At 54.1% G+C, this 20,550-nt stretch overlaps 2 protein-coding genes across 8 annotated transcripts; one reads left to right on the top strand and one right to left on the bottom strand.

Annotated features, from left to right (window-relative positions):
- The first annotated feature begins 35 nt into the window (after positions 1-35).
- WDR54 (WD repeat domain 54) lies at positions 36-4,150 on the top strand. Of its 4 annotated transcripts, none has more exons than XM_022563062.3 (11): positions 36-118; positions 430-718; positions 886-948; positions 1,349-1,415; positions 1,502-1,555; positions 1,881-2,008; positions 2,437-2,463; positions 2,890-2,990; positions 3,090-3,243; positions 3,443-3,517; positions 3,602-4,150. In XM_022563062.3, exons 2-11 carry the CDS (start codon positions 497-499, stop codon positions 3,731-3,733), a joined length of 1,023 nt encoding a protein of 340 aa, XP_022418770.1. In that variant the 5' UTR covers positions 36-118; positions 430-496; the 3' UTR covers positions 3,734-4,150. The 4 variants fall into 4 exon arrangements, with proteins under 4 accessions (XP_022418770.1, XP_022418768.1, XP_022418773.1 ...); XM_022563060.3 differs by having other exon boundaries at positions 3,090-3,252; XM_022563065.3 differs by lacking the exon at positions 886-948 and having other exon boundaries at positions 3,090-3,252.
- Positions 3,688-18,670, bottom strand: RTKN (rhotekin). Of its 4 annotated transcripts, none has more exons than XM_022563055.3 (12): positions 18,310-18,654; positions 10,339-10,538; positions 8,500-8,561; positions 8,349-8,402; positions 8,134-8,251; positions 7,696-7,905; positions 6,910-7,004; positions 6,699-6,805; positions 6,334-6,462; positions 5,461-5,629; positions 5,189-5,293; positions 3,688-4,611 (listed from the first exon to the last, which is right to left on the bottom strand). In XM_022563055.3, the coding sequence occupies exons 1-12, from the start codon at positions 18,418-18,420 to the stop codon at positions 4,277-4,279; spliced, it is 1,695 nt and encodes a 564-aa protein (XP_022418763.1). In that variant the 5' UTR covers positions 18,421-18,654; the 3' UTR covers positions 3,688-4,276. The 4 variants fall into 4 exon arrangements, with proteins under 4 accessions (XP_022418763.1, XP_089779067.1, XP_022418762.1 ...); XM_089922941.1 differs by having other exon boundaries at positions 16,194-18,403; XM_022563054.2 differs by lacking the exon at positions 18,310-18,654 and adding an exon at positions 12,523-13,143.
- Between the last annotated feature and the right edge of the window lie 1,880 nt (positions 18,671-20,550).

Below are 20,550 nucleotides of genomic sequence, written 5' to 3'. Positions count from 1 at the left end.
CTGCGCGCTGCACGTTTGGGTTGCTCGCCCCACCCAACGGCCGTGCGTACGTGCGTCGTCTCTATGGTGGCGGCGGATTCGGAGGGACGGAACGCTTCTCGGGTCCGGCAAGCTGCTGGTGTGAACTCTGACCTGGTCCGGGGGCTTCGGGGAGCCAGGGCGAGGGAGGAAGGGCCTGGGGGCTACCCTGCTTCATCCCGCCTTGGCTCGGGCTCTTGGGGCCACTGAGTCCTGGGCCACCGCAATTCCTCCTCTGGGAACCCCTGTCGCCTCATGACTCAGCCCTAGGGTTCCCCTTGCCTACTCCACAATACCCTTCCCACGCCATGTGATCCCCCATCACCATCCTCGAGGCCCTCATTCACATCACTACCCAATCTCAGGGGTCTCTCCCAGTGCCTCGTGACAGCACCCACTCCCACCTCCCAGCCCCCACAGGAATCTCCGCTGTCGTCTGTCTTCCGCGCGCCTGTGATTCGGACGTCTCTCCCCAAGGATGTTCCGCCGGGAGCGCTCCATCCCCCTTCGAGGCTCAGCCGCCGCCCTGTGCAACAACCTCAGTGTGCTGCAGCTGCCCGTCCGCAACCTCACACATTTTGGAGTAGTCCATGGACCCAGCGCCCAGCTTCTCAGCGCTGCTCCTGAGGGTGTGCCCTTGGCCCAGCGCCAACTCCAGGCTAAGGAGGGCGCTGGAGTAAGCCCCCCACTTATCACCCAGGTGAGGCGTGGAGTTAGGAGTGGTGTTACTGAACCCAACCCTAAACCAGTCCTTCCTCTCCAAACCTCAAGGAATAGGCCTTCCCTAACCATCTGAATTTCCACACTTTTGAGTCCTCATTCCCCTGCTCTGACCACTTCTTCCTACTCTGATTCATCTCCCTCTAGGTCCACTGGTGTGTCCTCCCTTTCCGAGTATTGCTGGTACTCACCTCACATCGAGGAATACAAGTAAGAAGAGGACCTTCCTGCCCTCCCCCACTAGGGTCTTCTCAACTTCTCTCCAAGGCCCCTAGACCTTACCCCATTTATTTCTAAACATTTCCAAGCTGTTCAAATGCTTAGCCCCCTCTTCCTTATTTCTCATCTTCATGCCTTCCTTGTTTTCCAGTTCTCAAGTGCCATCTCCAGTATCTGCCCTTTTATAAGTTGTATGACCTTGGGCAATTCAGTTAACTTCTCAGATCCCCGGTGTCCTCCTCTGTTAAATGGAGATAGAAGTAGTGCCTACCTCCCGGGGTGGTTTTGAGGATTAGATGGGCTAAGGCTAACATGAGTACGTGGGGTAATCAGCACAGAGCTCAGCGAAGGTCAGCTGCGTCATGACCCCCTCCTTGCCTTGGTCTTCCAGATGTATGAGTCTGATGGCTCCGTCATGGTCTATTGGCATGCACTGGATGCTGGCGATGCCTCTCTAGGTACCTGCGGGACTGAGTGGGTTGGGGGTAGGGAGTGTTTGCTGGGGCTAGGGGAGACGCTACTTCTAATCATTTTCCCCTCTCAGTGCAGGCTGTGTTTGCCCGAGGGATTGCTGCCAGTGGCCACTTCATCTGTGTGGGTGAGGGGGCCAAGGGCAGGGCATTGGGGGGTGCTGAGGTATAGGGGTATAGCCTTTGGCCAGGAGGATGCCAAAGGTCTGAGGAAATTGTGGAGTGTTAGAGGGAAGGGTGGGAGTGAAGGGGGATCTGAGAGACTCCAAAAAGCCATGGCGGAGTTCATAGGGGCAGGGTGGGATAGGAAGAGGAGTGAATGTAGGGGTGGGGCTGTTGGAGCAGTGAGAGGTGGGTTTGTTACTAAGGTTTCTGGGATGGAGGGAGTGCTGAGTGTGGTGGCTGGAGACCTGGGAGGATCAGGAAGCCATCAGTGGAGCACTGGTTCTGCAGGAATGTGGTCGGGCCGGGTACTGGTTTTTGACATCCCAGCCAAGGGTCCCAACATTGTACTGAGTGAAGAGCTGGCTGGGCACCAGACACCAATCACAGACATTGCCACCGAGCCTGCCCAGGGACAGGTGAGTGGATTCCCCCTACTGTTCCAGTGAATCTGGGGGCCTCCCCACCTCGGGAGGCATGGGACCTGGCTTCCAGCCGTGGCTCTGCCACTAAGCAGCTGGATGACTTTGGGCAAATTGCCACACTTTCCTAGGCTTTAGCAACCTCAGTTCCAGTGATGAAGCCTGAGATACTTTACATTTACGTGGCATTTAATAGTTCACTCACACTTTACAATACTGGTGTGAATGGAAGAGTTGGGACAGATGGTTTCTGAGATACTTTCCAGCTCTGACATGTGTGGCTTCCTTCTCTGAACTTGGGTAAGTTCAGGCCCACCTCCAGTGCTGTCCTCTCCAGGAAGCCTTCCCCCTATTCCAGCTCCCGCTGATCTCCCTTAGCTGAACCCTGAATTGATACTGCCCTCAGACAACTCTTGTCTCCCCAGTTGGATTGTAAACCTCTTGAAAACAGGGTATGTATCATCTAATTCCTATGTTACACTGCACCTGGCACAGAGCTGGGCCCATGGGCTATGTTGGCTGCCTGGGTTTAGGGGTTGTCAAGAGGCCCAGAGTCTAGTCATGACTGTGGCTGGCTCACTGCAAGACCTCCAGAAGGTCCTAACACTATGGCCTCAGTTTCATCATCCATCCAATGAGGACAGTTATATACCCTAACACATGGTGTGTGTGTTGGGGTCAGGGTAGGGAGTAAGACTATAAAGAATACAAGGAAAGCATCTTATGCCTCCAGGGGACCCCTCCAGCCAGTGATGGCTTCACATCTTGCCCTTTCCCTGGAGAGGCAAAGATGCAAATACTGCTTCCCTTCCCCTGCTGCCCTGTATACAGGACCCAGCAGGGGAGAAAGGGAAAGCTGATCCTGCCTTTCCCCTCAGGACTGCGTGGCTGACATGGTGACAGCAGATGACTCAGGCTTGCTGTGCGTCTGGCAGTCAGGACCCGAATTCAAATTATTGACCCGAATTCCAGGATTCGGGTAGGTGAGGCGGAATGGGGCTGAGGCCTTCCTGAGGTAGCTTCCAGGTGGGGAGTAGGCTTGGGTCTGGGAAATCAAAGTAGGGTATCACTCTTGCAGGGTCCCGTGCCCTTCTGTGCAGCTGTGGCAGGGGACCGTAGCAGCAGGCTATGGGAACGGGCAAGTGCGTCTGTATGAAGCCAGTACAGGAACTCTACATGTCCAGATCGACGCCCATGCCCGGGCCATCTGTGCCCTGGATCTGGCTCCTGAGGTGGGCAAGGTCAGTCTCCTCCTCCGTCCCTACATACCCTTGTTCCTGGTGCTGGGATGTTGAGAGGAACTCCACAGGCTTATCTCTGCCACTCAGTGTCGGCCCCTCCTCAGGCACCTGGCCTGGGCTCTACAGCCTATACCAGTCCCCTGTCAGCACGTCTGACTCCCACTGGTCCTCCCTGCCTTTTTTTTTATAGCTACTCTCTGCGGCTGAGGACACCTTTGTACACATCTGGCAGCTAAGCAGAAGCCCAGAGGGAGGCTACATTGAGGTGTGTCTTGTGGAATGGGAAGGGGAGTGGAATGAGGACCCAAGCGTGAGGCAGCAGGCCCTGAGCAGCTCTCTTGTCTCCCAGGTGGAGCACTGTCATGGAGAGTGTGTACCCGACACCCAGGTGTGTGGTGCCCGATTCTGTGATCCTTCAGGCAGCTCCTTTGCTGTGACTGGCTATGACCTCGCTGAGATCCTGAGATTCAGCAGCATGTGAGAGAAAAGCAGCCCTCCGTTTCCCCTGTGGTATTTATAAAGTACCCGCCTCCACCCAGCCCTTGTCTGATTACTCAGTATCATAGTCACACTTCACAACTAGTGAACTAAGCTCCAGGCATGAGGGGATGTGGCAGGTCCAGACCAAGCCAAGAAGCAACCTGTCCTCAAGAACCAGGTGAAGGCTGATGTTAAATAACTTTAATGGTCAATGTGGGAGTCACAAGGGAGGTGCGTTCCCTCCCAGGGCTCTTCAGTGCCATCCTCAAAGCTGGTTAGTGCAGGGAGGTAAGGCAGGGTTGGTTCCAGTTTTCTCCCAGGAAGGGTTTAGGGGGTCCCAGCCAGCCCTGGGAATGAGTCCCTCAGCACCATGGCAACCACAGCTCAAAAGGGGCTTCTGCTCCCCCTCCCCAGCCTATCCCCAGTCCAGCAGAGGAAAGGGAGGCCAAGCTGGCCAACCTGCTACAAAGAGCGCCGAATCCAGAGCCCAACTGCACACAGCTCATCTCCTCTTCTGACCAGATCCTGTTGCCAGCACACCATCTCACACTGGGGACTGGAGCCAAGTGTCGGGTGGGCCTTTGCTGCAGAGGCCTCTGGACTGTGGGGACCGCTTCGGGGGTAGAGGGGCAACCGAGTGAGAAGCCCCAGGGGAGTGGTCTGGGGGGACAGCATCCAGGGAGAACGTTCGGGGTCTCCCCCAGGGCAGAGAATGGGTCTGGGCTGGGGTTGGGGCCACTGAAGCAGGCGAGCAGGGGCCAGGCAGGGCAGGCTGGTCTGTAAACACTGCTAGCCAGGGTGGGGGCGTCTCCAGCCTCGTGCCCTCCCGCTGGGCCAGGATGTCTGTCACCGCTGCGATGTCATCCAGTGGCTCAATAGCTGTGGCACCGGGAAGGGATTGAGGGGAGGGGGCTAGTCAGAGCTTAGGCCCCAGACCTACTCAGCCCTGAGCATCACCTGTCACTGTAGGAGGAAAGCAAAGCCTGGATCTCAGCTGAGATTGCATTATCCTGCAGGAGCAGCCCCTCACTTGGGCCCCCTGGAGTCACAGGTTCTGATAAGACTGGGATATGGGGTGACGGGGTGGACAGGGAGAGGAGGGTGGGCAGAAGTAGGTGAAGAAGCCAAGAAAGAGGAGGAAAATGAAAGCAGTGCCAGGCAAGTGAAGGGTCAGAGGAAGAGACAGGAATCCGCATGCAGAAAGGGAGACAGAAAAGAAGAAATTACGGGGAAAAAATCCATGAAATGCATCTGGTTCTATGGGTTTTTGTTGTGAACTTCGGTGGAGGTGGTTTTAAGAAGAGTTGGAGAAGGGAAAGGAATGCTGGGTGGGACTTGGGTCCCCAGAGCTCTGCCTTAGCCCAAAGTGTGCTTTCTCTCTGTCTACATTATCTGGGTTCCCTTGAAGCCCCCAGCCCAAATTCCCATCAGGATCCCAGAGTGCACTTTCACTCACCCATCTCATGGTACAAGGACCCCTGCTTGGCCAGTACTTGGGGTGGTTTCCGAGGAGCAGGGGTTTCAATTTTCATTATTTCATCGCAGCACTGCTTCCACTGGCCTGCAGGGAGGGCATTGATTGGGGTGGGTAGGGGGAGGACTGTGAGAGGGCCAGGCTACCCTCTCCCCTGCTACATTCCTTTCCACACATTCTTGGAATAGAGGCCTTTGGTAAAAGTAACGATCCACAGTCCCTCCCGAAGGTTCAATCCAGCCCCCTCCTCTTACTCATGTCAAAGAAAAGCTGCCACAGAGCTTCCATCCAGCTCTGCAGGGCTCCCCGACTCTCTGCCTGAAGGGTGTGTGTCACCTCATCCTCCGCATACTGGTTACTGATGCTCAGGGTGAAGGGCTGGCCCACTGCCTGGTCCAGCTCCCCTGCCCGGACTCGAGTCTCCTGTAGGAGAAAGACAGGATCTGCTTCCACCGCCTTCACCTTGGTCACAGAAGTCAGCAGTGACATCAGGCAGGCTTGGTCATCCCTGCCTTAGAAGGAGGAGCTTGTGGGGCTTTCAAGAAGCCCTCTCATTTGCCTCCTACTGACCAGAGTGGAAAGAAATACCAGGAAAGGAAAGGGACGAGACAGGTCGTCCTTAGGAAAAGAGGAGCAGACGGAGACAGGGAAGGAGGGGTTGAGCGAGGCAGGGAAGGCAAGGAGGCAGGCAGGAACAGGAATGCCGAGGCCTGAGGTCCCTCAGTACTTTTATAAAAGTCGGCAGGAATGCTAGCAAAAGGGCTAGGAAACAAAGAGGGTCCTTGGACTTGGGTTGGGAGAGAAAACCAGGAAACGGTGAGGGAGATGCACGTTGAATCTGAGGGGAAAGATGGAAGGAGGATGAAAAGTCCTAAACTGGCTATAGAACCCTCTCTGAGACTTGGCAGGGCCTAAGGTTGGTGAGTAGAAGGGACGATCATTTTCCAGTGATGCTGGTTGGGGAGAATATGGTCCCAACAACCCTGGCCCTGAAGCTGGGTGTGGTGCTGTTTGGAACAGGAGGCTAGCTTTGATCCCTTTGAGGTCTGTGCCCACCCTCCTGGGGCCTGATGGAGAGGCTCCCGAACCCTGCCTCCTGGGTGGCTTCACCACCAGGGATTCATCACCTTGTTGATCGCAATAGTAAACAGCGGCTCCTCCCCGGTGTCCGTGTCTTCAGGTTGCCGGTAACAGAAGAGGTTTGTGCCTTTCAAGACTCCATGCACTCGCACCCAGTCCTGCAGCTCCCCAGTTTGCTGCATAAATGACTCAAGGTTTCCTAGGGGAATCACGCCCCCAACACCCTTCTTCCCAGCCCCCCACAGAGAAACTGCTCCTTTCTGCCCACCCTCCTGTCTGATCCTCCTCTCGTCTTGCCATGCCCCTCCTTCCTCCACCCAGATCTTGCTTTTTCAATAGTTCTTTGATTCCTGGGTCATCTGGCTTTCCTCTGCCTTCTCCCTGTTCCCTTCCACTCCTCAGGGCCCCTCACCTGCACCCTGAGGATACCACTTGCAGTAGGCTGAGTCATGCAGAAAGGCTGAGCCACCAGACGGCAACACACGCTACCATAAAGGGGCAGCCAGGCGGGGTTCTCCTCTGGGGGAGGAGGAAGTGCAGGGTGAGGGTGGGGAATGTGAAGGGGACCATCCAACGGCCCCTCTTCTCACCATCCAGCATCCCCCACATACACACATACTCACCATGACTGGCGAGGGTCAGGTCATGTGTGCGGAACCCATCTTGCACTGCTGCCAGGGTGAGTGTGGTATGAGCCAAGAGGTGGTAACGAGGACCACTGCAGGACAGAGAAGTGGGCAGCAGCCTAATGAGGGGCATGTTGGATGGCAGGAGCTATAAGCTGAGCAGGTCTGCCCCATTGTTCAGGCTGCCCCACAGAAAACTCGCTTGCCTCCTCCACAGGGGTTGGAACATTTACTGCACTCAAGTGCCGGGGCCTGTGCTTTAAATATGTTATCCCACTGTGTTCCCACAACAGCCCTGAGGCAGCTTGAGGCTTAAAGAGGTTAAGATATCTGCCCATAAATATAGCTTAGAGTTGGAATTTGAATCTATATCTGTCTCCAAAATAAGCATTCTCTTCATTACCTGGAAGGTTTTCAAACTGCTGCTCAGAGACCCAGTGGTTCCACTAGGTGCCTCCAGGTTCCTGTAGGCAACACCACACGACCCAGGCTACCCTGCTTCAACCAGGGACACTCTGTTCTACCCACATAAGATGTGTTTGCTGCTGCCAAAAAGTGATGACCCCAGAGCCTAGCTCTTCCTGCATTCCTATTGGTCTTCTCAGTTGGCTTGGGGTACAAGCCCTGAGGTACAAGCCAGAGTGCCTCCCAGCTATGTGACCACTGCTTATTCATATTTGTCTGCATGTCCTGGCAGCAGTGCAAAATGAGTTCTGCATGCTCAACACAGCTCAGAGGTCACCTGTGGCCAGCTGAGGGCAGTGGGGGAATACAGGGCCTTACCCAACAGCCGGGGTGGGGAGCAAGATGGGACTGCTCCCTGAGCCCCCAGCTGTCTCCAGCGATGCCCGCACACGCCTCCCCGAGGAGCGGCCCAGCGAGCTGCTGAGTTTGGTGGCAAGCCTCTTGGGGGCTCCAGCCAGGGCCCCCTCCTCTTCCACGCAGGCCCCATACAGCTCCAGCCGCAGTTCAAAGTCTGGCCCTGCCTCGGCACTATAGGAATATGGGAGGAAGAGAGGACAGGAGGATGGTCTGGGGAAGTCCAGGGAGCGGCGCTGTGGTGGAGGATGGATGTCGTGCAAGTACAGGACAGCTCCACAGGGAAGGCCCATCTCCCTTCCTCCCTCTCCTCTCCCTCCCCTCCCCTGTGGCTACCTCATCCAAGGATTCGAGCAGAGTAGAGAAAGGTGGGAGCCATAGGGATGAGGTACTCATACTCACAAGAGCACGTTGTTCTGAAAGGAGATGTCTGTGAGGGTCCTGTCCACCAGGATCATCTCCGTGTCCTGAATGTGTTCCCCTATCTGCAGCAGCAAGAACACAGCCCAACGGTGCAGGTCTGGGGACAGAGAGCAAAACTGGTAAAGATGTGCCCCACAGGGACCTCCAATCTCAGGGTCACTCCCTTAAATTTGTCCCACGTGTGTGGAACTCACCGCCTTTGTTCTTGAAATATTCTGTGTCCTTCCACATGAGTGGAATCCGGAGATCTAAGGGGCAGACGGGTAGGAATAGATGTTGAGATGGGGCAGGAGATCTTATCATTGGGCAAAGAATGCCAACAGCTGGGGTAGTTGTGCTTCTTACCAGAAATGCAGACCTGGCCACGGCAGGGGGAGCGCTCAGCGGGCGGCCCACTGTCAGAAGGCCTGTGGGCAAATCACAACGTCCTAGCCTGGCCTCTTGACACTATTCCCCCTGGCTCTGGTTCCCAAGGGCTCTAGGACACCCCTGGCCCAGGACCCAGCTGCCAGGTCCCAGCCAGGCTGACATGGCAGGGCTGAAGGACTGTTAGGGAGAGTTGTCAGTTGAACCCAGGAGGTTGCTGGGCTTGGGAATGTTAGAGGCTCTTAGCTCACACACACAGTACAAGCTCAGGCCACCCCCCCGCACAAGCACCCTTCCTGACCACCTCCCCAGACTCCTGCCAGGGAGAAGTGGGGCTTGAGGACACAGGTGCCCACAGAGAGAGACTCCCTTTTAAGGACTCTTCTCCATTAACCCCCAGGCTTGGAGGAGTTTGCAGGCTGTTTTTAACAACAAAGGAGGCTGCTTGTCTCTACCATCTCATCACTTCAATAAAGGAGGGTACTGGATCAGTCAGAAAATCAGGAACCCAAGTAGGGAACATTTGTGTTCCATTTACTGCAAATCTCTCTCCATCCTCCCCCTCAGCTTTGATTTCTCCTCTACCCTTCTGGCTAGATGGGCCGAACCTTCCCAGTGCCCCAAGTTCCCCAGTCCCCCCCCTGCAGGGGGGACATCCGGCCTTCCTCCCCTCCCCGCCCATCATTAGGACTCACCGAGTATGTGTCCCTCTCCTAAGGTGATGGCCAGCTTATCCATACTAATTTATAATTCATTATAATGAAATGAGTGACTTAGCCTTAAACTAAATGATGTGGCATTGATGGCAATGTGTTTAGCTGCCAGGGACTTGGGGTGCACCTCAGATCACACTGTATGGGCTGTGTGGGGACTTGGGCAGGGCAGAGCCTGTCAATGGCCGCCTCTTAAGAGACAGCAAACTCACAGTAGAAGGTGTCCCCATGCCTGCTTGCTCTTCGTTTAACTTTATGGAGCAGCCTTCCCCTGGTGTCTTCATGGGTGAACTCTGGAGGCCTCCTGGCAACCTCTCCTTGTGTCAGCCTTCATGGATGAGCTGGGATGACACTATGTCGGTGAGGGGCCTGGACCTTCTCCCCACTCAGCCTTGTGGGATCAAGCAGGTTACTTTGCCAGAAGCCAGTTTTCCAAATGACCAGTTCACCAAAAAAGGTCAGTTCTCAGAACAATCAATTTGCCAAATATTTTTTCCCACATTTTAGTTTCACCAGAGCATCGCCTCAACCATTTCACTACAGATTTGTCAGATCAGCAGAGTCTAATGCCAGTGTAGGTTGTGTTTCACATCCAAGAGTTGAGTCCTTTTAGTGCACAATCTAATTTATGTGAATGGGTCGGCTTTCCCTCAAAATTTTTTTTTATTATTATTTCTTTTCCCAATCCCTGACTCTAATGAGGCAAACCCCAGGTACAATGAACTAACTATTGTCAGTTACAGTAAATTGGTCATTTAGCAAATTGGCCATTTGGTGAACCAGCTATGAGAAAATTAGCTTTCCAGAAGCCAGCCAGCCAGACTCATCAGATCACAGGCAGGGCTTAGCAAATTAGCACTTTTGCATTACTACTCCTCAGACCGCCAGCCTTTCACCGGATACACTGGCTTTCCTGAGCCAGTGTCCTGCAACTCACTAGTGCACCTCTGGGCGGCACACTGTGGTGGTAAAACACCAAGGTGTCTTCTAGGACCCTGGTGAGTCTTCACCAGGAAGTCATCTTCAGGGTGCTCCGTACTCCATACTCCATAAACACACACACTGCGCCACTACTCCCATACAGCCTCGCTTCCCCCTTGCTCACCGCCGGCCTGTCTTCCTCAGCACCTGCGCCTCCTTGCGCCGCTGCAGCTCGCCCATGTAGCTAAGGATGCGGCTGTTGCACACTAGCAGGCTCTTGGTGGCTTCCAGAGCCTGCTCTCGCTGGGAGCAGGCCGCCAGCAGCTTGCAGGCCCCTTCCCTCATCCGGATCTCATGGTCTAGCTTTCTTTGCAACTCTGTGTCCTAGCCGGAGTGGGGGTAAGGATGAGAAGGAAATGTCAATTGGGGGACAGGTTGAAGCACCCTTCATTCCCAAGTGGACTGTGGTCCACAAGAAACTGACAAGAAACTTATGTTTCAGGCAACTAAAGGTCAAGGGTTGAGTCTCAACCTCAGCAGCCCACAAATAACCAGAGAGACTTTGTTAAAATTTATACTCCCTCTGGGAGTATAAATTTTTTTTAGCCTCTTTTGAGCACAATTTGGAAAAATCTGTAAAAACTACAAATTCACATATCCTTTGATCCAGCTATCCAACATCTAGGAGTTTATCCTACAGATATAGTTACACTTGTGGGCAGAGCCATATTCATTGCAGCATCATTTTAAAACACCAAGATTAAAAGCCCTTCAATAGGGCATTGGTTAAATAAGTTATAGCACATCTATACCATGAAATATGGACTATTGCAGACATTAAAGAGTAAGATAGACATGTGTGCAAAAATGAAGCAATCTTCAAAATATATGAAGTGAGAAAAGAAAGAACAGTATTACAGCATGCTACCATTTGTACACGATATATATATATATATATATATATGCATATACATATCGATAGACATGCATAAAATAGTAGTGGCTGTGGGGCTGGGAGCCAGGAATGGAAAATCAATTTATGATACTTTATATATATGCTCCTTTACTACTGTACTATTGGCAATTGTGTTACCTTTTAAAAAATTAAATCTTCTGAGTTAAAAAAAATAATAAATCACGAGACCCCACCTCAGAGTAGCAGAATAAAAATCTCTACGAGTGGGGCATGTGCATTTTTTGGAAAATTCCCCAAGTGACTCTGAGGTGCAGCCCAGGCTGAGAACTACCACCTAAAGGGAATGGCCACAGATAGTAAAGGCCATCCTGGCTTACCCCAAAGACTCAAGTGATGAGAGAGGACATTTAGTTGGCAAGGGGTCAGTGGAGAAGGAGCATACCGCCTACAGTGTTCATCCATGCTGCACAGAATGCAGTACACACCCCAAATTTGGGAACCTGCCATCTGCTGGCCCTCTGAGTCTGGGAGGTAAGGACAGAGGCAAGGAATGGGGATGGGAAAGCAGGTAAAGCAAGTCAGGAGTGAGTAGGCACTTAGCACAATGCCCAATGCACAGCATATGGTATGCATGGGGGCGGGCTGCTTATTTTAATGATGCTACTTCAGCCCAGTAGCATTCACCCAATAACACTGGAGCATCCCTGTGCTGTCCAAAGCTCCATATTTGAAATCCAGCTGGGAGGTGAGAGATGCAGACATTAATGGCTGCTCCATAAGTGCCATGTCATGGCACAAACACGCTCACAGGAAACAGACCCTGTTTGTTTCTGGCTGAGGTGATGGGGAAGGCTTCAGAGAAGAAGTGGAAGACTAACCCTATTACAGTGTACAAATCAGAAGGCAAGCCAAGTGGAGTCACAGGGTTGGAAGAGGAGGATGAATGTGACTGCACAAAACCAAAACCTGTCTTCCCCCTCACACCAGCTCTTTTCCACACTATGTGCCCTTGCTTCCTTCCTGATGACTCCAGCCTTCAAGTCCCCAAGACCTCAACACCCTAAATTCCTGCTTCCGGGAATTGCCTTGTCCAGCCTCCCTGCTGATTCTTCCTTCCCTACTTGAGCTGGGCCAGACTTTCATCACGGCTCACCTCATCTCATCACCCTCACTATCCACATTTCCCTTCCTGACCCTTCAGAAATTGGCCAACCGGGTACCTACGCCGCCTCCACCAGGAAGCCCTCTCAGACTACACAGCTGCCCCCACCCCCACCATGACTGCCTGCACCAGGGTCCCACCTCTGCTACGGTTTGCTGCTTGCCAACCCCCATCCCATTCTGCATCTAGCTTCTACCACAAACACCCCCAAACAGGTGAGGGGGGTGGGGCCGAGCAGCGTCCGCAGGCCACCTCCTCACTAGCCTTTTGGTCCCGGCCCCAGCACTCACGAATTCTTCCCTAGCCCTGTCCATTGCACGTGCGGCGCAACGCAGGCATTGTCCCTGGTCCGGGGAGCCGCACCACCCGGGTACGCCGGGAGCCGCCCCGCCCGCAGCGAGAGCCGATGACATCATCTACCAACTGCCGCGAGAGCGGCCGAGGGGCTCCGGGACGCAGGCGGTCCCTCGGTCCCTCTGTGCGATTGGCCCGGTTAGGCTCCAGGCGGTGCTAACCACAGAGACCTAGTCGCGGAGGAACGGTACCTCCGGGAGCACCGTTCTCACTCTAGAAAGGGCTCCAGGCTCCGGAGCTGCCGGAGGCCAGGGGGCCCCTCCGGGTTGCAGTTGCCCTCCAAGATGATTCCTGGCCCGGGTGCATGCGGGAGGGGGATAGTGTATACATCGGAATAACTGGGGCTGCAGAGAAGTCGCTGTATCCAGCCTGGATGAGTCGAACTGGGGGTGCAGACACCCTGACTACCACTCTCCCCCCACGCACTCGGGTCCGAATCCATTCTCCCACGGCCCTCGGTGGACAGTGCCATAGAAATCTCCCACCCTTTAGGCAGAGCATCTCGGGAATCCTGACGCAGGCTCTGGATCCCGGAGCTTCACCCCCATCTCCGTACTTCTGGTATAGCTCCACGTCGCCCCCCTCCCCACCCACACACCCTCTCTTCCCAAGCCGGCAGTACTTTCACCAGACTCCCCTGGGAAAGAGCCCTAAGCTGGACTCCGCTCAGGGCCCAAGGGGCCGAAGGAGGATGAGTCATGGGCAGAAGCCCCAGCACACATTAGGACCTCTCTGGACATCCTTTCCAGTTCCTCCCACTCCCTTCTATCTCTGACTTCCCTCTCTGCTTCTCATCACCTTATGTTCCCTTTAGAATCTCCACCAGGGCTAAGTTCAAATCCTGGCTTAGGAACTTGACTAGCCATGAGAACTTAACCTCTGGAGCCTCTGTTTGTAAACTGGGGGTGGGAGGGCGTGGTAATTCCACCTCCTACTGTTTGAGGATTAAATGGGAAAGTCTAACCCCTACCTGGGCCCAGCACTCCCACCTTCCCTTTAATTGCAGCTTAAGTTGCCTCCTCCAGAAAGTCTTCTTGAATTTACACTTCCACGACTACCTCTCTGGCTAATCCCTGAAACATCAATGGGATGGGGGTTGGGGAACTGCTGAGCTTCCTGGAGAAAGAACACAGCACCCTCAACCAACCCAAGACTGAATGAGAGATGATCAAAGTGAAATCTAAGCCCCCTCCTCTTCCCCAGAACTTGGGCAGAGCTTCTATGAAGAAAAATTACATGGAGGGGGAGGCATGCAGAATTCGAACATTTAACTACCTAGACCAGCCATGGCCAATAAGATCTTCTGCAATGATGGAAATGTTCAGTAGCCATCTAGCACATGAAATGTGGCTAGAGTAATTAAGGAACTAAATTTTTTATTTTATTTCATTTTAATTAACTAAATTTTAAAGTTAATAGCCACATGTAACTAGTAACATGGACAGTGCAGAGGACTAGGGATGGCAAATAGGTTTTATCTCATATGCCAACACAGGACAATATGTAGTATCAGAGTCCCAATGGGATCCTTGGGCACCTTTCTCCATTTTAGAAAAAGATGATCCTCTCCAGGCAAACAAATTAGATAAAGGTGTCCCCTCCTCACACCACCTGAAACCAGACCAGGACTCCCGCCACTATGCAGTGCCCTTATGAAGGACACAACCTGCATAATTTATGCCAAGGTTGAGCTGAGAAAGATTGTGAGGCCATGCGTGGATTTGTTGGTGAAGACTGCCATGATTGACTCGTAATGTCTATCATGATCTAGGGAGTGGGGACCCGGTTGAGGGTACAAACACATGTGCAATAAATTCCCCTTCTGAGCTGGACTCTCTACTGTCCTGCCTCTGACCTCCCTTAGCAGCAACACCCTGCCTGGTTCAGGCAGTCACTTCCTCAGCTTCCTCTCTCTTCCCCATCTCAGTAAATGACCACATCGCCCAGTTGCTTAGCCACACACCAGAGAATCATCCTGGAGCCCTCTCTTGGCCGCACCCACATGTCCAGTACGTCAGCAAGCCCTGTCAGATCTACCACCATCATCTGAAATCCACCCCCTTCTCCCTATCTCCACCAAGAGCATTTAATCCATACCACCAGATTCACTCCCCTAAGGCTATAACGACCTCCTAGCTGGTGGTCTTCTGCTATTCGTCTGGCCAACCCTTCTCCCTCCCACCCCCCACCCCTGCCTAGCCTATTCCTTTCAAACACAACAGCCATCATTTTAAAACATTAGGTAAGTTGTCCCCCTGCTTAAAACCCTTCCATGAGCCAACATCACACTTAGAGTAAAATCTAAATGCCTTGTCATGGACTACAAAGCCCTGCATAATCTGGCTTGCACCCATCAGCTCGACCCCAGCTATTATGTTCCAGCCCCACTGGCTCTCCTTCTTCCACAAACATATCACCATCATCCTCATTTAAGAGCCTTTGCCCTTACTATGCCCTCTGTCTGGAAAGCCCTTCCTCCCATCTTTACATATCTTCATATCCTTCTGGTCACAGCTCAAAGAGCTCACAGAGGCCTTCCCTTACTCCTACATCTAATGCTGCCCCCCCACCCGATTTTTATTACACCCCCCCGTTTTCATCATAATTTCACTATGTGAGATTATTAGTTTGCATGCTTCTTGTCTGTTCCCCCAGTAGAATGGACCTTTCCTGTTTTGTTCACTGAGGTATCCCAAGATCTAGAAAGAAGCTGACATATAGTAGATGTTCAATAAATGTGATTAAGAATAAATAAATGAGGGACATCCCCAGCAGTCCAGTGTGGGTTCGATCCCTGGTCGGGGAACTAAGATCGCACATGCTGTGGGGTGCGACCAAAAACTAAAAAAAGTAGTTGGCGCAGTAGTTAAGAATCCGCCTGCCAATGCAGGGGACAGGGGTTCAACCCCTGGTCTGGGAAGATCCCACATGCTGCAGAGCAACTAAGCCCGTGTGCCACAACTACTGAGCCTGCGCTCTGGAGCCTGCGTGCCACAGCTACTGAAGCCTGCCTGCCTAGAGCCCACGCTCCGCAACAAGAGAAGCCACAGCAATGAGAAAAGCCTGTGCACTGCAATGATGAGTAACCCCCCGCTCGCCGCAACTAGAGAAAGCCAGTGAGCAGCAACAAAGCCCCAATGCAGCCAAAAATTAATTAATTAGCTAACTAATTTTTTAAAAATAAAATAAATCTATTTAAAAATAAGAATAAACAGCTCCCTGCCATCTTCAGGGCCACAGAATCCTGCCCTAGAGTCCTCTTCCCCTTCTCTGGTAAGATCATCTCCTTCCTGCAAACCTCTCACATTGAACTCCCCTCTTCTTCCCATACCTGAAAGGAGCCCTCAGCCCCAGAACACACATCCACACCAAACCACAGAGCTTCCAGAAATAGGTGTGAAGACCCTGTTGCCAACACAGTACTCTAATTGGCAGAACTGAACCTGGGTCCACACGGAGCACCCAACGAAGGGCTTACAGAACCACCTATCCCTCTCCCCACTTGGAGCAGACTCTACTCTCCCTGCTCAGCCCCAGCAGGAAAGGGCAGAGCAGAGGTGGGCTGGGATGCTGTGGAGGAGGTGCACTCCAGGGGTGGGGGCGTTACCTCCAGGCTGAGCGCCATCTGCCGGATGTAGAGCATATTCAGGTCCTCCAGGATGTGCAATCTGTCCTGCATCTCTGTGCCCCCCAGGCGCCCCTTCCCTTGTTGACCCCTCAGAAGGGTGGGGCGAGCAAGCACCACGCTGCCCCACAATTCCTCCCGCTGCTCCCCTGGTCTTGAAAGAGGTGGGCAGTTCTTGGACAGAGGGCAGAGGCAGCCCCTGTCCCTCTTGCACTCCCGTTAGACCCCTCTGGCTGCTGTGACAAACTTTCCTTGCCTACCGCTGTTCCAGGGCCCTGATGGGAGCCAGGCATGGAGGGAAAGGAAAGCGAGGTGAGGATGAGCAGGGTCCCCGGAGAGGAGGCCAGCTGCAGAGGGGACTCTGGGCACAGAGTGTCCAGTCTTGCTTTGGTGGCAGCTGTTCTCCCAGCTGTGGAAGAAAAAGGCTCTTTCATTCCGACTCTGGCCCCTCCCCAGCCCCCGCCCACATCCCTGGCCTGGTGGACAGAGAATCTGTGTGCGGTAGGGTGTGAGGGGCAGGCACAACTGGAAGGGGGCAGGGAGGGGACACTTCATGCAGGTTCTACAGAGTCGTGGGGTTTGTCAGGAGGTTGCTTTCTGAAAGGGGTTCTGGCTTAGTTTGAGGAAGAAGAAGGATAACGGTGAGGACCTTATTGAGTGAGCCCAGGGAGTGGGACAGAGGGGTAAATGCGGCTCAACCCCCAGGGCCACCTCTTCCAACTTGGGGCCCCCATCCAGCCCGCCCCACCCTGGGTTCACAATTACCTCGCTTTTCCAGCAGAAGGGAGGAGACGGAGGGAGAAAGGCAGGGGTGTGCCTAGCTGCTGCTGCCCCCGCTCCCCTCTGCGGGCCCCTTCCCTTCCAGACAGGAAACCAGCCCCGATTCCCAGCCAGCTGCAGCTTTGCCACCCCCCTCCACCCCAGGCCCACGGAGTCACATACCGCTCCGCCGGGTCCCAGCGGCTCCGCCCCGGCTCCTCCGCTATGGCCCCCAAAAGGCCGGGCTTATCCCCGGCTCCTCCGCTACGGCCCCCAAAAGGCTGGGCTTATCCCGGGGGCGGCCCCGGCTCACAGGCCCCTCCTCCGGGTCCCTGGGCCTGCCCCTCACTCCCCCACACTGGCCCCACGCGGCGTTGCTTATGCTGGACCCGACAGAGGTCCTCTGCCCGAGGCCCACTAGCTTCAAAGTCAGCGAAGGCCCGGGACACTGGGACACCGGTGTGAAAGAGCCTTTGTTCTGGGCAGGGTGTAGGGTAAAGTGCAGAAGCCAGGCCTGGAATCTCGGCAGGGAGGGGTGAGGAAGGCCCTCTCACTTAACCCTTTCCAGGCCAAGCGGGAAAGGAGAGCTGACCTTGGGGATAGCCTCTGCTGTAGCTACTCGCCCTCTCAGTCCTAGCTCAGCCCCACATCTTTCAGACCCTCCTGAGCCTCTTTAGGGAGTTACAGGTAAGGCTCAGACCTGAGCAACGTGTAGAGTGGTGGGCCGAGGAGGCAATTGTAGAGGCTGGACTCCTCTTAGGCCCCAGGAAAGGAGGCTGAAAGTTTGAGTGCGGGAAGTAATCCCAAATCTTTAATAAGGAACCCCCTCACTCCCGATTCTCCCAGCCACAGAGGAGCAGCTGCGGAGGGTTTCAGCGAAGGGGGCAGACCTGGCGGAGAAGTCAGGATTGATGATGGAGGCTGTCCCAGACGGTTGAGACAGGTTGTGGGTTGCGGCTGGAGCCCAGGGAAGGAGCGGGCGCCCAGGCCAGGAATCTGTTAGAGCCCGCCTGGTTGCACACCGCCCTTTGCTCCGGGATGCGGGGAAGGACCGGGGTAAGGCACATTTTGGGAATCGAGCCTAGGGCCCCATAAATTGAAGCCAACCCGAGGTTTTTCCAGGCGGAGGCAAATCATCCCAACTGGGCCAGGTAATGTCTGGGGTGGCACGGTCCGATTAACGTGCAGACGGTCCGCGCCTGACTTTTTAAGTCAACTACTAGTTTGTACCAGACCCGCGGCGTCTCCGCCCCTCGGCGCGCGCGGGCGGGGCGGGAGGCCCAGGCGGCCCGGGCTGCGGGATCCCGGAGAGGGGAAGGCAGGGACGCGGGTCTCTCACCTCCGGTGGGTCGCAGAAGAGGCTGAGTCGGAAGCGGCCGCGTTTGAACTCCATCTCCAGGGCAGAGCCCCTGGCCACGGTGACCCGGCTCCGGTGGTTTCGGGAGAACATGCTGGCGGTCCCACGCCTTTGCCTGCCCTCTGCACTCCCCGCGCCGCCCGGCCCTGCCTTGTCTCGTAGGCTTCTGTCCCTCGACTACCGCCAGCTAGTCCGGCCGGGAATCTCCCACGGCCCGGTTCCCAAACTCCGCCCCCAGAGACGACACCTGGGCCGGGCAGGGCGCGGCACGCTCTCCCTCCACTCCAACCCCCCGCCCCCGCCAAAGGCCCTGCCCGCCGGGCCAGTCCCGGGCCCCAAGCAGGCCTGACCGGACAGCCGGGGCACCCTACACCTCTCGAGCACTGAGGCGGCGCGTCGTCCCTTCCTGCCCGGGTAGCCAGCGCCTCACCTGGGCAAGGGGCGAGCCCAGAGAAGCCCCGCCCCCCTGCCGCCCCGACTCGGCTAGCCAGACTCCCTGCGCGCGGAAAGTCCCGGGGCCCAGGGATCGCCGAGAGGCACACAGCCCGGCCTTGGGATGGCGCCCAATCTCACCTCTAAGCAGCTTCCGAGGCGACTGTTTCAACTTCCTACAGTCCCAAATGTCCTTTCTTCGTCCCCCTACCCACTAAAGCTCCCCTCCGTCCCTAGTGGCCGCAGTTCACGTGTCTGGTAACCCTGTTCTGTTACTTACTAACCGTGGATCCTTGGCTCTGTCACTGAACTTTCTGAGCTTCAGTTTTCTTACTTGTGCAATGGGGATACACTAATTACCTCCACTCCTCAGGTCGCTATGAGGATTACATATGAGAATGAGTGTAAAATGCCCAGCATAGTTCCTGGCACAAGACAAGCACCCCGTAAGTGCAGCTATGAAGAAAAACGACCAGGTAAAGCACCTTTGTGCCCTTGGATGGGGCACCAGCGACCTCAGCTCCCTGGACCCAGAGGGTGAGGATATCTGTGACCTCTCAGCTGTTTTGCTGGGTGGCTGAGACAGGGTTAGGATTCACAGCTTCTGCAGAAAAAGGGGCCACCCCCAGCCTCCTGGGACAGAAGGAAATGGCAGAGGATTAGCTTGCTGACCACACGTGAGGAGTTTCCTGGGGACTTATGAACTTACTGGGGAGAACTCGAGAGAGAGTGGGGGTCCTTCACAGCCAGAGCCGGAGAAATACCAGCTTATAGCTTTAGAGAGCCCAGGTTGGAACTGCTCTGCTATGACAAATTACTCAACATTCTTTTAGAAAACCTGACTTAAAATTACTTTGGCAAAAGGGGAAATATATGGCTTAAGGAACAATAATATCCAGGGGTCAGGCTTTAGTTGTGGCTTGACCCAGGCATTCAGCATCACAAGGATTCCATCCCTCTCCTTCATCTGGCTCTACTTTCCTCCATGTTAGCTTCACTCTCCACAGCATAGCAAGATTGTTGCCAAAAATTCTGGGTCTATAATATTTTCAGACTTAAATTCAGCAGAAAAGGGAACATCTGTTTCCTGAAGCTCCTACACATGTCTGGGATTCACTATGGGCCATTTGGGATGATGTATCTATCTCAAACCAATCACTGTAGGCAGAGGGGTGGCCAGACCTGAACCAATCACCGTGGCTGAGGAGAATTCTATTTGCCAGTTGGCCAGGCCTAGGTCACTTCCCACTCCTGGAAACCAAATGGAACCCAGTGAGCTGGGAGAGAGATGGGGGAGGGAGATATGGTTTCTGAAAGACTGTTCCAGGTACTACTACCAGAAGGTGAGGGAATGGATGCTGGACAGGAAAAACAACAAACATCCTTGACATACAAAAGTGTACATGGAGAAGGGAGTTCTTCTGTCGTAGGAAAGGAAGATCAAAAGATTTTATAAATCTGTGGCCTCTGAGATAAACCTCAAAGAGGAGTGAGGGGAAAGGAAAGGCATTGTTTCTGAGTTTCTTCAAATATCTATTGTCACTCCTCTAAACTGTAAGCTCCCCCAGGGAGGGAGAGTCTGTCTTGTCCACTGCTTTATGCTCAGTGCCTGGCACATAGGAAGTACTCAATAAACCATCACTTGAAGTAAGTGAACAAATGAGATGCCTGAAGAAAGCATACAAATTTGAGAGTGCTTAACTGGGATGAGCCATGCTGTTGGACTAAAATTGTTCATTTCAAATGTTTGGCTTTTGGCAGCAGAATGCTTTTTTCTTCAAATGAAATCTC

Source organism: Delphinapterus leucas, chromosome 13 (assembly GCF_059928025.1).
Source record: "Delphinapterus leucas isolate spDelLeu-1000000601 "Yukka" chromosome 13, BTC_Dleu_Yukka2, whole genome shotgun sequence".
In the NCBI taxonomy this organism is placed as follows: domain Eukaryota; kingdom Metazoa; phylum Chordata; class Mammalia; order Artiodactyla; family Monodontidae; genus Delphinapterus; species Delphinapterus leucas.
The sequence above is the reverse complement of the archived record's forward strand: the minus strand, read 5'-3'. Positions and strand labels throughout refer to the sequence as shown.